This window comes from Python bivittatus, unplaced genomic scaffold, assembly GCF_059951505.1.
Source record: "Python bivittatus isolate LINGU-HERP-01145 unplaced genomic scaffold, Pbiv_v1 ctg000840_np1212, whole genome shotgun sequence".
Lineage (NCBI taxonomy): Eukaryota > Metazoa > Chordata > Lepidosauria > Squamata > Pythonidae > Python > Python bivittatus.
In genome coordinates this window covers 46,079,349-46,094,337 of record NW_028277113.1, presented here as the reverse complement: position 1 = coordinate 46,094,337, position 14,989 = coordinate 46,079,349, and the positions used below count along the sequence as shown (strand labels likewise).

The 14,989-nt window shown below is 40.9% G+C and overlaps 1 protein-coding gene across 5 annotated transcripts in view; it reads right to left on the bottom strand.

The window, feature by feature from the left end:
- The window catches only part of CHD7 (chromodomain helicase DNA binding protein 7), a 203,298-nt gene that overhangs the window by 130,449 nt on the left and 57,860 nt on the right, over positions 1 to 14,989 (bottom strand). For all 5 annotated transcript variants that reach the window (XM_088130937.1, XM_088130933.1, XM_088130936.1 and 2 more), the window contains one exon: positions 12,575 to 14,400. In XM_088130937.1, the coding sequence (XP_087987063.1) occupies positions 12,575 to 14,236 (1,662 nt within the window). In that variant the 5' untranslated portion in view covers positions 14,237 to 14,400. The remainder of the gene's footprint in view (positions 1 to 12,574; positions 14,401 to 14,989) is intronic.

The following is a 14,989-nucleotide window of genomic DNA, read 5'->3' as shown; positions in this document are numbered from 1 at the left end:
AGTTTTCTGAGAAGTTCAAAGGTTACAATCAGCAGTTCTGAGATTACCCTGGCTACCCCTTTAACATCTGAAGGTATAATTTGGTCCTGGAGACTTAAATTTGTTTAAGGTACCAGGAACGGTTCTTACTATATCTTTAACAGCCCTGAGTTGAGTTCCTTTCCTTTTCCCAAACATGATAGGAAGTGTTCTCTCACACTTCTGAAAAAAGATAGAAGCAAAGAAGAAATCCCTATTCAGTTATTACTTCTCCAGCTTCCCTGCCCAACAGTCTTCTTGACTCCTACCTTCCAATCTGCCTACTTTGCATTCCTTGGCAGCCTCATCTCATTTTTGGTCTAGCCTTCCTGACTCCTTCCCTATAGACTTGAGCTGCTAGTTGGTACTCTGACTTAGGTATTATTTTTACTTTCTATTTCTTATACCTGCCTCTATTCCGTTTTTGCTTTTAAGTGCTTTTGCTTTTTGCTATTCATCTATATAGGCCCTTTAAAGCTTTTATCATTTCTTTCCCATGGGAATTGTTTATGTTTGTGCTTTCAGAATTTCATTTTTTCCCAAGATCTCCCATTTCTACTTGGACTTATTTATCCTTAAGGCTTTTGAGCTATTGCATTCTTTCTACCTTTTGTCTCAGTTGATTAAAACCTTCCTTTCTGAGGTCCATGGTATGTGAAGGACCAACCAGCTTTTCCTCCTCTAGTTATCTTAAACTCTAACTCCACTTTTCCCCAGGGTGTCTAACACCTTCACTACATCAATCAATTCCTCACTCTCTGTTGAACAGAATTCAGTCCAGAATAGCCAACTCTCTTGCTGCTTCTTCTACCATTTGAAAATGAAATTATCAGCAAAAGAGGTCAGCAATCTATTGGACTTTGAGGGAGAAAAGGAGTTACTGCTGCTGGCTCAACAACTCCTCTGCACTTCAACAGAGGTGTATTGAAACAGACTAACTTAGCTAGAGCTGCTACGAGCTCAAGTGGTCCCTCCCTGCCCTTCCCAAAATCATGTTGGAGAAATGCAACCAGACCACAGAGAAACTTATAGCAGAGCAGTCTGTTTGGCCCAGCCCCACCTCACCTGCATCCATGTCTAGATGGTTGGTCACACCCATTTTTTTAAGGGATGCAACTGTACTTATAGCTGGCTAGTTTAGCTATACCCTGGCCTTTTCAAGGATATGATTATGTCCTCAGCCAGCCAGGCTAGCCTATCTTGCTCCATCCAAGACTCCATCCAGAGAGAGCTAACTAAGGAAGAGGTATGGGTGAACAGGAGAATGGAACAGAAAAAGAATGTAATGGAGGAATGTCCAAGTGACTTTTAACAGCAACAGTTACTGCTGCTATATACAGTGGGGCAAAAAAGTATTTAGTCAGCCACCAATTGTGCAAGTTCTCCCACTTAAAAAGATGAGAGAGGCCTGTCATTTTCATCATAGGTATACCTCAACTATGAGAGACAAAATGGGGGAAAAAATCCAGAAAATCACATTGTCTGATTTTTAAAGAATTTATTTGCAAATCATGGTGGGAAATAAGTATTTGGTCAATATCAAAAGTTCATCTCAATACTTTGGTATATATCCTTTGTTGGCAATGACAGAGGTCAAACATTTTCTGTAAGTCTTCACAAGGTTTTCACACACTGTTGCTGGTATTTTGGCCCATTCCTCCATGCAGATCTCCTCTAGAGCAGTGATATTTTGGGGCTGTCGCTGGGCAACACGGACTTTCAACTCCCTCCAAAGGTTTTCCATGGGGTTGACATCTGGAGACTGGCTAGGCCACTCCAGGACCTTGAAATGCTTCTTATGAAGCCACTCCTTCGTTGCCCAGGTGGTGTGTTTGGGATCATTGTCATGCTGAAAGACCCAGCCACGTTTCATCTTCAATGCCCTTGCTGATGGAAGGAGGTGTTCACTCAAAATCTCACAATACATGGCCCCATTCATTCTTTCCCTTACACGGATCAGTCATCCTGGTCCCTTTGCAGAAAAACAGCCCCAAAGCATGATGTTTCCACCCCCATGCTTCACAGTAGGTATGGTGTTCTTTGGATGCAACTCAGCATTCTCTCTCCTCCAAACACAACGAGTTGAGTTTAGACCAAAACGTTCTACTTTGGTTTCATCTGACCATATGACATTCTCCCAATCCTCTTCTGGATCATCCAAATGCTCTCTAGCAAACTTCAGACGGGCCCGGACATGTACTGGCTTAAGCAGGGGGACACATCTGGCACTGCAGGATTTGAGTCCCTGGCAGCGTAGTGTGTTACTGATGGTAGCCTTTGTTACTTTGGTCCCAGCTCTCTGCAGGTCATTCACTAGGTCCCCCCATGTGGTTCTGGGATTTTTGCTCACCATTCTTGTGATAGTTTTGACCCCACAGGGTGAGATCTTGCATGGAGCCCCAGATCGAGGGAGATTATCAGTGGTCTTGTATGTCTTTCATTTTCTAATTATTGCTCCCACAGTTGATTTCTTCACACCAAGCTGCTTGCCTATTGCAGATTCAGTCTTCCCAGCCTGGTGCAGGTCTACCATTTTGTTTCTGGTGTCCTTTGACAGCTCTTTGGTCTTGGCCATAGTGGAGTTTGGAGTGTGACTGTTTGAGGTTGTGGACAGGTGTCTTTTATACTGATAACAAGGTCAAACAGGTGCCATTACTACAGGTAACGAGTGGAGGACAGAGGAGCCTCTTAAAGAAGTAGTTACAGGTCTGTGAGACCCAGAATCTTGCTTGTTTGTAGGTGACCAAATACTTATTTTCCACCATGATTTCCAAATAAATTCTTTAAAAATCAGACAATGTGATTTTCTGGATTTTTTTTCTCATTTTGTCTCTCATAGTTGAGGTATACCTATGATGAAAATTACAGGCCTCTCTCATCTTTTTAAGTGGGAGAACTTGCACAATTGGTGGCTGACTAAATACTTTTTTGCCCCACTGTAATGGCAAGGCTTACCAAGATTGAAATATCCAGCTACAAGGAGAAGGACCAAGGTAATCAGCTAGATCTCTGTTTGGAGCTCAGCTTGATGCTGACCAGCCAGTCAGATTGGCAGCAACTCTGCCTCATAGCTTGAAGGCAGCCAGCTGTGAAACAAAAGAGTCTGTAGCAAACAAGACAAGACTACCCTCAACCACAAACAATCCTGGTGGGACGAAAGGACTGAGCTTCATATTAACCTTGGAGAACTTAAAAAGGGCCAGAAACAGCTGAATAACCAAAGCTTAAAGACCTGCTTACCCCACTATGTATATCTGGGGGTCGAGGGTAAGTGGCATGAACTTTATCCAGTCTATACAGAAAAAAATACACCCACAAGAGACAGTGGAAACAAAGACCTAGAGGCTTGTACTGGGGAAATTTTGAAATGTAATGAAGTAAAGAAGCCCTCCACACAATCTATGTTTGTACCTTCAATCATAGCCAAAAGAATCCCTCTTCAATTCCTGGCTTAGTTAGCTTTTCAGTAGATACCAGAGTAATTGAAGTGTCCTATTACTAGCATGGTTTGCCCTCCTGAAAATTTAGTGTGTTGATTTAGGAACCTACATCCTCTGCTAGAGTAGGTGGTCTGTAATAAACTCAAATAGTGGTATAATTTCTTTCTCACTCCTTTTAATCTTACCCAGATGTTTTAACAGGACTTCTATCAGGCCTAGCCCAAGGAACTCCTGGAGACCGTGTAGGTTCAATCAGCAAGGTTTATTAGCTAGCGCTTATTTACAGAATCTTTTCAGACTGACCAGTAGTTCCCAGGCACAACTCTCTACTATCTTCTGGAATGTTTAGGGATGTGCCAGCTTTCTCCGCTTATCTCCAGAGCATTGCTCTGGAGATGAGAGCACCGTTTTCACCCCCCTTCCTCCATTCCAGTCCATCACAACTTCTGTGTTAACAACAGAAACACAATATTTGGAAAACACTGTATTACATGTGTAGGTTGACAAAGGAGACCGCAATCTCTTACCAAGAGGAAAAAAGACAATGCCATTGCTCTTTTGTCCTCCCCAGTCTGTTCACCTAGGCCTCAATGATTGTGGAAGTGCCATTTGCTTTGGCAGCAGCTGCCTTTTAGAACCTACCAGTTCTAGTGGGTCTGGAAATCAACTAGAATACCTTTATGTTTCTGGTTTTCTGCATGACTTGTGGTAGAATGTGAATGGAAGTAAAACTACAGTGGTACCTCGGGTTACGAACTTAATCCGTTCCGTGACTCTGATCGCATCTCAAATTGGTCGCAACCTAAGGCAAATTTCCCCATAAGGTTCAATGTAAATACGGTTAATCCGTTCCGCCCTCCAAATTTGGTCGCACCCTGAGGCAAATTTCCCCATAAGGTTCAATGTAAATACGGTTAATCCGCCCTCCGAATTTGGTCGCAACCCGAGGCAAATTTCCCTCATAAGGTTCAATGTAAATACGGTTAAACAGTTCTGAAACATATGCATTTTATTTTTAAACCACAAAAACATGAAAAAAAGTACAGTACAGCACAGTATGAAGAGGGAGAATGGGGTGGGGAGGCAGTTATTGTTTGGAAGGAGAGTCCCCCTCCAAAAGGACATCGGGGAGATCGCCTTCAGGGGTTTCCTCTCTTCTTTGCCTCTTAGCTGCAGGCTCAGTTCTGGGGAAAAACCTATCTAAAGTCAGTTGTTTTTTCCTGCGCTGCATAACCCTCCAGAAATGAAATTGCCATGCTGACAAGCACACCAAAAACCTTCCAAAACGCCACAAAACACACCACAAGCCTCACCAAACGTCTCCTTGCTACCGCGATCTCGCCCACAGGATGCCGCGATCGCGTGGCAGCAGCGAAAATGGCCGTGGATCCGATTCGTAACCTGAGGTGGTTCGCAACCCGAGGTAAATTTTTGGGTCCGGAGCTGGTCGTAACCCGAAAAATTCGTTAACAGAGGCGTTCGTAACCCGAGGTACCACTGTATGATGTCCCTCTGTCTTTGTCCCAGTGGGTTTTTGTGCAGATGTGATTTGTATATATCCCTTCTATGTTATTCCTCAATGACAGAAGAATTTTAGTCCAAAATATTTGGAAAGTGCCAGGTTATGCCAAATTGCTTTAAATTATCAGTAGTTGGATCAGAACTAGGGTATTTTGTTCTATAATATCCTGTAAAAAGTACTAAATTTGTTGAATGAGATTATTCTTTTTTAAAAAAATGAGAGGACAAGTAATATTTTAGGTAAACTATTTTACTGGCATATAATTACAGTGACCATACATCCTTTATTATAAAGGACAGTCCTTTATTTCAGAAAGCTATCCTTTAGATTTATTTTGTATTTATTTTTTTCTTGGATTTGCTCTTGAATTTTTCTTTGTAAAGCAAAGTTGTAAACATAAAACATTTTTTTTTAATTCTTATGAACCTCTTTCAGATTTGCCCCTTTTCCAGGTTTGTCCTTTATTTTTTCTAAGAAAATATGGTCACTGTACATATAGTCCTAGCATAAAACATTTTGTTAGATTATAAAAGGGCACAGTAATCTGAAAAGAATGGCAGGAATTGGACCTATGGCCTGCACACAGGAACAGGTAGTTCCCTCCTAAAATATTCTCTTAGCTCTAGAAGGATGAGGTTCTTCTGAGTGTCAGAGAGAGAAAGAAGAGGCAACCCAGGCTTTCAACATGATTGCTCCCAAGTGGCCTCTCTTTGCATGGTGATCTTGGTTGGCCTTTTGGTTTACCAAGGAACCCTGGGAGACGAAGCTGCAGATGTAATCCCTGGAGCACCAGAAGAAAAAGATGAAAACTGAATTTGACTGAACACAGGTATGAGCCTAGGTTTGGGCCTGCATCATGGTGGTAAGGGAGGCAAAGCATTTCAACTTCTCCCTTGTTGCCCTGGCAGACAAGGTAGCAGACTTGGTTAGGAATAGGTGATAACTCAGAATTGTCCAGACTTTGACTCCTCAAGGGTAGTATCTGATGTCTTACCATGTTATCCTTTTGTATTCCTTTTGACCTGGGGACTCTGATGGTGGATAGCGTGTTCTCTAGGTTGATGTCTGCTGCCTGTGTTCTGGATCCCTACCCTTCTGGCTCCTTCAGGGTAGAGGGGGAGATATAATTGGCTTGATCTGGGAGACTGTCAATACCTCTTTACAAGAGGCAGTGGTGCTTGCAAGCCTTCAAAGAGTCTGGTACACCCCTTCTTATTTGATGTCTTCCCTGCATTCAGCCATATCTGACTACAATTGTCCAATTTCCAAACTTTCCTTTTGGGGGAAAGTTGTTGAGAGGGTGGTAAAAATTTAGATGCAGAATGACCTAGAAGAAACAGATTATCCTGACCCCTTTGAATCAAGATTTAGGCCTCAGCCTGGGATAGAAACAGCATGGATACTGATGGTGGATGACCATTTCAAGATCGAGACAGCATAGTACACTTCTGGTCTTGCTTCTCAGCCCCTCAGGGTAGACCAGACCCAAAAATCAACTTCTCAGGAAGACTAGAATTATACTTTTAAATCACTTTTTGTGCTTTTGAGTCAGTGTTAACTCCTGGCAACTGCCTGAATTAGTTCCTGCAGTTTTCTTGGCAACATTTTCAGAAGTGATTTGCCATTGCCTTTTTTTTTTTTAGATTTTGTTTTAATCCCACCTTTATTATTTTTATAAATAACTCACAGTGGCAAACATACCTAATATTCCTTCCTCCTCCTATTTTCCCAACAACAACCCTGTGAGGTGTGTCAGGCTGAGAGTGAGTGACTGGCCCAAAGTCACCCAGTCAGTTTGCACGCTTAAGGTGGAACTTGAACTCAGAGTCTCCTGGTTTCTAGCCTTAACCACTACACCAAACTACTTTTATATGTTATTAATAGATTATAATAACATAATCTTGCAAGTCTAATTGTGCTTTTCCTCCCCTCTCTCTTAAGTGAATCAGGGAGGAGCCATTCTGAGTCTCTTGTTAATACCATCTCTGTTCCCAGGACTTAAGGAATACTTTTGTCCTTTTTGCTTACATAACTGTTTCCAAATATTTGCTTCAAGGTCACCTGCCTGGCTTTCTACATTATTAGACCTCTCAGCAGCTTTTCATACCATTAATCATGGCATCCTTCTGGCCACTTGCAAGGATTGGTCTTAGGGGGTATTTATAACTGGTGGTGGTTGCACTGTCTTAGGGGATATTTATAACTGGTGGTGATGGGGAGGACAGGTTGGTCCTCTGGCCCTTAATATGTGAAGTCCTTCAGGGTTCAGCCCTTTCCCCACTGCTGTTAAACTTCTATATGAAGCTGCTGGAAGAGTTTATATGTCAATTTGGAATGCAGTATCATTGATATGTTGATGATACATTGCTACCCCAGGCCATACTACCCTGTGATACAGTAGAAGTCTTGACCCTATGTCTGGAGTCTGTAGGAAACTGGATGGGACAAAGTAGGTTGAAACTGAACCCAAGAAATATGGAGTTATTGTTTGCTATTGAGATTTTCAGTCAGTTCCAGCTTTAAGTACAACCTTTATTTCCAAGAATACTCCTGGATCTTGCATATCTCATAGGAATTCATTGAAAATAAAAATTAAAGGGGGCTGCAAGTCAATGTTTAGAAGCGTGCACACCTGCTCAGAAACAAAGGCATGCTGGAATGGTAAAGAATAGCCTGGAAAAGTATGGTTGGGAATAACTTCAACTGTTTACATTCTGGTAAATGGGAGTGTTGTGACTTGCCTTATTCACCACAGCAGCTATCTTTTGAGAATGCCCATATATGTGCTCAAAATTCTACATAGGTTCACCTATCAAAAAAGGCTGAGACTCCTGACCCTGACGTTGTGCCCTCCATTGCTTTCAATAAATTTTCTTCCTTACACTTAACCAGCATTTTATATTTCCCTTTTCTGCTTTATAAAAATTCTCAAGATACAACTGTGACAACATGTGAATCAAAAGAAGTAAAAAGAAAAAAGAAAGCATGTTTTTGGTAAGATTAAATTCTGTACAGTTCCTGTGCAAACACTTTAATTGGAAAGTATATTTCTAAATAACTGTAGATATTTTTTCAGATTTCTGAAATTTGCCTAAGAATTATGCCCTTCTTATATAATCTGTGTTACAGTAATAGGAGACGAGCTACCTGAACACCTGTTGGAAAACCAACTTGGTCAAGCCTGCAAGATCTCAAAAATTCCTCAGTGGTCTTGTTGACTGTTTCAAAGATTGAAAAGAGACAAGGAAATTAGGTCACCTCAATTTCTTCTTAACTTTTCACAAGTAAGATACTAGAAGTACGACTGCACACTTTTAAGGAAAAAAGACAGTTAAGAAAACAAATCTGAATACAAAGGAAGCTTCTGACTGAGCTAAGAGTTAAAAGGGACATGGGACAGGAAATGGAAGATAGGTGTATTCATTAAGGAAGTCTACCAGCAAGTAGCAAATATCTGTGGAAAGAAAAGTAGAAGACTAAAGTACAAAAAGAGCTTAAACCCGTACAAGGGAAGCTATAAGCAACAAAAAGGAAGAAAAGGAAGAAAAAGGAAGAGGTGAACCAGCTGCTAGGAGACAGTGGAATAGTAATAGGTGATAAGGAGAGACAATGATCTTCAACTTTTACTTTGCCTCAGTCTTTTCCCCAAAAGGGAACTGTGTTCAATTGGAGCTAAGCAGAACAACCACAAAAAGAAGAGTCTGGGAAATTAAGATAGGCAGGGAGATGGTTAAGGAGCCCTCATGGCTGAATTTTAAATTGAGGACCAGAATAATTAAGTTAAGAACCAGAACAATAATATTTGAGAAGACTTGAAAGAATGTATGGATGTCATCTTGGAGGCCTTTTCTATGCTATTTGAGAAATCATGAAGCATATATCTAATGCCAGAGAACTACGGAAAGGCAAATATTGTTGGTTGTTACCTATAAAGCCCTACATGGCATAAAGCCTGGTTACTTGAGGGACAACCTCTATCCCATAGTATCCATCCAGCCGATTCAATCCTGCAGGGTTGGTACATTCTAGGTTCCTTTGATTAAATAATGTCATCTATTGGGACCCCAGATGTACACCTTCTCTGTAGCAGTGCCTGCCTTCTGGAATGAGGTTCCTCCTAAGATCTGGATGGCCCCCATTCTGCTGTTGCTTAGAAGCAGCGAGGGAGAGTGAGACCCTTTGCTTCATTCCATTTGTCTGTTGCACTTTGCATCTTTTATTTTCTAGATTTATCTTTTATGTTTCATTTATTTCACTGTAATTTCTTTGATTGTTGTGAGCTACCCAGAGTCAATGAGAATCAGGTGGTCTACACATTTAATAAATTATTGTTGTTGTTGTTATTGTTGTTACTGTTCCTGTACTTAGAAAACAAGCTAACTACTGGTCAGTCCACTTGATATTGATCCTGAACAAAACCCTGAAACAGATTACTAAGTAGCCAATTTGTGAGCATTTAAAAAAGAATTCAATGTTTGGCAGGGCCAGCATGGATTTATTAAGAATAAATCATACCAAACTAATCTGATTTCCTTTTCTGATAGAATGACCAATTTAGTTAACTGTGGGAGTGCCATGGACATAGTGTACCTTGACTTCAGCAAAGTATTCAAGAAACTTTCCCATGAGATTCTAGTAAAGAAAATGGATTGTGTTGCTGTTAGAGGAATATAGAGTTGGGTGAACAATCATACCCAACCATTATATATCAATAGCTTTACAAACTGGAAGGAAATGTCAGATAGTATACCCCAGGGCTCTGCTTTAGACCATGTGCCATTCAGTATATTTATAAATGACTTTGTTTATCAAATTTGCAAATAACAAAAACATAGGATAGCAAACAATTTAGAAGACAGTGTCAAGATTCATGAGCATCTTGGAAAAGTTGAAACAAGAAACAGAAACCAGCAAGATTAATTTCAACAGGGGCAAATGCAAAGTCTTATATCAAACATATGAATATGAGGCAGGGTCACTATAATGGGCAGCTGCAATTACAAACAAAAAAAAAGCCATTCTAGATGGCATCAACAGAAGTATAGCACCAAGATCAAGAAAAGTCATAATTCTTTCTTCTGCATTGGTCTTACTACAGCTAGAATACTGTATCCAGTTCTGGGCACTGCATCTTAGGAAGATGTTGATAAACTTGAGTATGTCTAGAAGAGAGTGACCAAGCTGATAAGGGGTGTAAAAGGAAAACCATATGAGGAATAACTGGAGGCACTGGGAATGTCTAGCCTGGAGAAGATTTGCAAGGACACATAATAATGATCTTCAAGTATCTGAAGGCCTATAATGTAAAAAGATGAGAGCAGAATTATTCAGAGGTGTTCCAGAAGACAAGAGATCATGAGTTGAATTATAAGGTGGTAGGTTTCAGTGTGCCATTATCTAATGGAAAGAGCTTTCCAACAATGGAACAAATTGCCTTAGGAGGCAGTAGACCTTTACTAGAAGTCTTTAAACAGACATAATTCCTAAACTAAACATATCTCAGTTCCATTTATATAAAACATGTATCTCTAATATCTATGGGAAATTCATTTTAGTCCATACATACATTTCCCTATTTTAGAAGGCAATTTTTTTTATAGTTACAAAGACGTTTTATAATTAGTCTCATGAGATGCAGAATTTGAGATAACTTTTTAACTTTACTGAAAATAGAGCTCCAAATATAGACACTGATTACAGAGAAATAACCTGAATCTTTCAAAATATCATAAGGCATCAGGACCAGCCAACATGAGAAAAAGCAGCAGAGGCATAAGGTGATTCTGTTGCCTGTTGTTGTTGTTTGGTTGTTGCTGTTTCTGAGTGGCCCATTTCTATCACAAAAATGATGAAACCTTAGTGACTAGCGTCCAACTTATTTTAATCTCCTTTCCCCTCCTTTCCTGTGTTATGTGTTTTTAGTATGTAATCCTGATGTCTTACTATTATTATATTATATAATATCTAGAAGTCTTCCAGGCTGAAGGCAAAGCATAAATGTTTTAAATAAACAAATTAATATCAGTCCCCACTGGCACCAAATTATAAGTCTCAGAGCAAGAGCACATTTGAGTCTGGGTAGCTTTTTCAGTTAGACTCAGAAGGTGCAAAACTTTACTTCTTTTTTACAGGTCTTGAACAAGGCTTACATTCTCTAAACTTATTCACAATGTGCTGCATCCCAAATATTAAACAACGTTAGAAATATTGCATCCCTAGATCCAGGAAGGGGGACGCGGTGGCGCAGCGGCTTAATGATGCTGAAAGTTGCCGACCAGAAATGGTCGACGCTTCAGCGGTTCGAGTCCAGCCTTCGCGTTAGCAGGGTGAGCTCCTGTTTCCTCCCCAGTTCCTGTCAATCCAACAGTTCAAAAACTAACGTGAGTAGATAAATGGGTACTCTCACTCTGGTGGGAAGAAAAATGCTGGCGGCACCTTGCAAAAAAGGAGTCGGGAGCAGTTGCCGGTAAGCGCGAAAAACCGTGCGCGCCCAAAAAGGGCGCGAAGCAACAGAAACCCTGCCTCCTGCGCTCGCCAGCTGGGCTCTGCTCTAGGAAGGAGGCTCTGGCAAACCACTTCCAAAACAATTGCCTTGAAAACTGCAAGGACTTGCCCAAGCAGTCACTGCAGAGTCGGTAACGACTGAGTGCAGATAAAAAAAAAAAACGATCCAGGGAGCAAATGATTCCTTTTCAGTCTTAATGTGGCTTGCCATCATTCCCATTCCTATTCAATTTATTATTCCCTTTTTCCCCCCATACCTGATATTTGCTCTTACCATCTATCCTGCTCCCCCATTTGCCCCCCCCCATATGTATATGAAATATGTTTGGACAATCTTCAGCTAAAACAGTTCCAATGACTTTTTTTTTTTTTTTGAAAAAAATAGAGACAGTATTTTCTCTCAGGCTTTTCAACACAAAGGACAATAAATTAAGTACAAAACAAATTCAAGCATCAGTTCTTTGTTTTTGTTTAAAAAAAAAAAAACAGGAGCAGTGCAAGGAGGGGGAGCCAAAAACTACTGGTGGCAACTGAGCTCAAACAGGAAATACTCTTGGATACATTGCCCTCTCAAAATAACACTTGAGTTTATAGAAGATTATTTAACTATTCCTTTACCACTTTTCTTTGACTTTATAGGTTGAATATTTATATGGAGTCCTTGGGGTTCTCTGAGCTTGGTTGTTTTCTTGCAAATGTTTCATTACCTGGCTAGGTAACATCTTCAGCACTGAAGATGTTACCTAGCCAGGTAACGAAACGTTTGTAAGAAAACAACCAAGCTCAGAGATCCCCAAGGACTCCACAGTTCAACCCTGAGCTACATATATTCTCTTCTAATGAAAGATAAAACATTTAGAAACAATATGCAGAAATCAGTAGGGTAGAAATATCATGTGGCTGTTAAATATACATGGCTATAACTTAATTCTGTTCAGAATGTAAACAGATTATGGAATTCACTAATGCATATGGAATTCTCCATAAAAGAGCTAGCAACACAAAACAAAACAGCTGCATCACCACAAATTATAGGATTATTTTGAAAATAATCCAGAAACAGTTAAAGTTTACACAATGTATTCCCTACCTGAAGGACAGGCACTTTTTGCGGTGTGTTCTGTGGTGATTGGTGAAGTTGTGCCCAAGGCTGATGGTGAGAATGTGGTGGTGGTGAAGACTGATGATGAATTCCTGGATGAGGCTGCATGGGAGGACATGTTGGCATTTGCTGTTGAAAAGATGACTGACTGGGATGCTGCTGACCAGATATTAATCGTTCTTGTATTGCTTGTGGATCAGCAAGGCTAACACCTGGACAGCCATTTGGTCTCATGTGACCACCCATTTCCCGTGGTGCTGAAGACATACCCATGAATGGCCGATTCTGTTGTATATTCCGAGGGCCCATACTCCTCTGTCCAATTCCCATGGCACTAGGTGGCTGGTGAGATGGCTGAGGATGGGGTATATTTGGATAACTGCCAACTTCCATTGGTATTCCAGCACTACCAGGCCTGACCTGTGGTGGAGGAGTACCTGCTGGATTACTCATTGCTTTCATAGGTGACATGGGAGGTGGAGAAGCGTAAGTTCCCTGAGGCTGTGATGGGTGCATAGCTTGAGTATTCATTTGGTTAAGTGAGCCACTAGGGTGAAGGGGCTGCTGGTGTATTAGTCCTTGACTACTGTTAGCTGGAAACCCTACGGCATTTGGGTACCTTGGTACAGACTGATTCATTGGAGTGTTATTTGTAAGGCCTAAATTCTGATTCATCCCTGTATTGTTTACTAATCCCTGATTTAGGTTACTGTAAGGATAACGAGAATACTGCCCTGAGCTGTTTATAGTAGGTGAAGGTACTGTCTGGCCCCGAGAACTAAAATTAAGTGTTTGCGGCCTAACAGCACCCTGTTGAGGAGGGTTGGGAGAGAATCTGGGACTGTGGGCTACTGATTCTCCATGGAGAGCAGTGGGGGGATGATGATGAAACTGTTGCACTGAATGACGTAAAGGCGGCCCAATGCTTGGATTCTGTTGGGGCACATGAGACATGTGGCCAGGTCCTGAGGTGGTAATGAAAGGATTTCCCTGATTAAGACCTTCCTGGCTTTGAGAAAATTGATTTATCCTCTGTTGCTGGGGTTGACTGTGCTGCTGTATTGAAAAGTCACCACGAGCCATGTAATTTCCCAATTGCTGCATGTGCTGAGGATGTCCCTGTCCAGGTGGTCCCGATGTTGTTGGTGGTGGCTGGGCAGTTGGTGGTTGCTGCTGCTGGTATGGTGCTCTTATCTGGTCTGGCACATGTACTGCCCTTGGCCCCCACATAGAGCTGCCATCTACAAAGGGTTGTCCATGTCTTTCATTCTGCATACCAGGATAGACTCCCATCTGACTACCAGTGCCTCCACCATGGGGGACTGGAGGATTGTGATATTGTGAATGAGGAGAGGCTATGCCATTGCCAGGTGCACTGCTCATCATTCTGTTGGGCTGATCCATTAAATGCATTTTCTGCTGCTCATACTGATTATAGTGATCGAAGTGGGTCAACTTTGCTTGATTTTGACTGGTTGTAGGATGATGAAGGGATGACTGTAGTGAGGGAAATCCTTGATCAATAGGCATTTGTGGCCCCATAGAGTTTACTGAGTTTTCAGGATATCCACAATCACCTAGGCCTTCCAGTCCTTCACTGAAAATATTCCCATCTTCTCCAAACAGACTCATCATTCCTGGATCTGCCATCTTTGTTCCAGCATGCAGTGCCTTATAACTAGAATACTAGTTTGTGCTTCACCTCACCAAGGTGTTTGTCTTCAGAGCCTTAATCCTCAACTAATTGCCGTCATGTCATTCCATATTTCCTTAACGTTGTGGACCACGGAGTGTCAGGCAGCTTGTTACCAGTCCTAAAAAAAGAAATACAAATACAGGTTGAAAATAAAAATCCAAGTCATAATTATAAATACCAGAGCTTTAAATTTATGTCACGTGGAAGCATTTAATATTGTTTTTTTTTTAATCCTTGTAGGTATATTTATTATGTAAGAAATTAAAAAGTCAGGAAACAGTAATCTTACATTAATCCATCGACTATATTTTCTTATGTTCCATTCCTAGATAGAACAAAAGAACACAACAGGCAGCTGAAGCAGCTGCACAGCAGGCAGTAAAATACATGAATACAAGCAAGCAGCCCATCTGCTGAACAAAACCCTGAAAATGCTCTAGTTACTAACAGCATGTCCTTAACCTTATTTACCTGAGCTGAGTAATCTGGTAAAAGAGAAAGCCTAAGTAAAAGTTACAATAAACTAAAAACTGATCTGACAAGTGCTTAGGGTTAGGTTCCCTTAATATGTATAAAATCCATTGTTCATTTGACTAAGATGTATTTAAATAAAATATGTAAATCCTATCTGATATACAACTAAATTGCAAAGAAATACCAGTTTCTGTAATATAGTATTAAAGCTTAATACTACTATCTTAGTACTT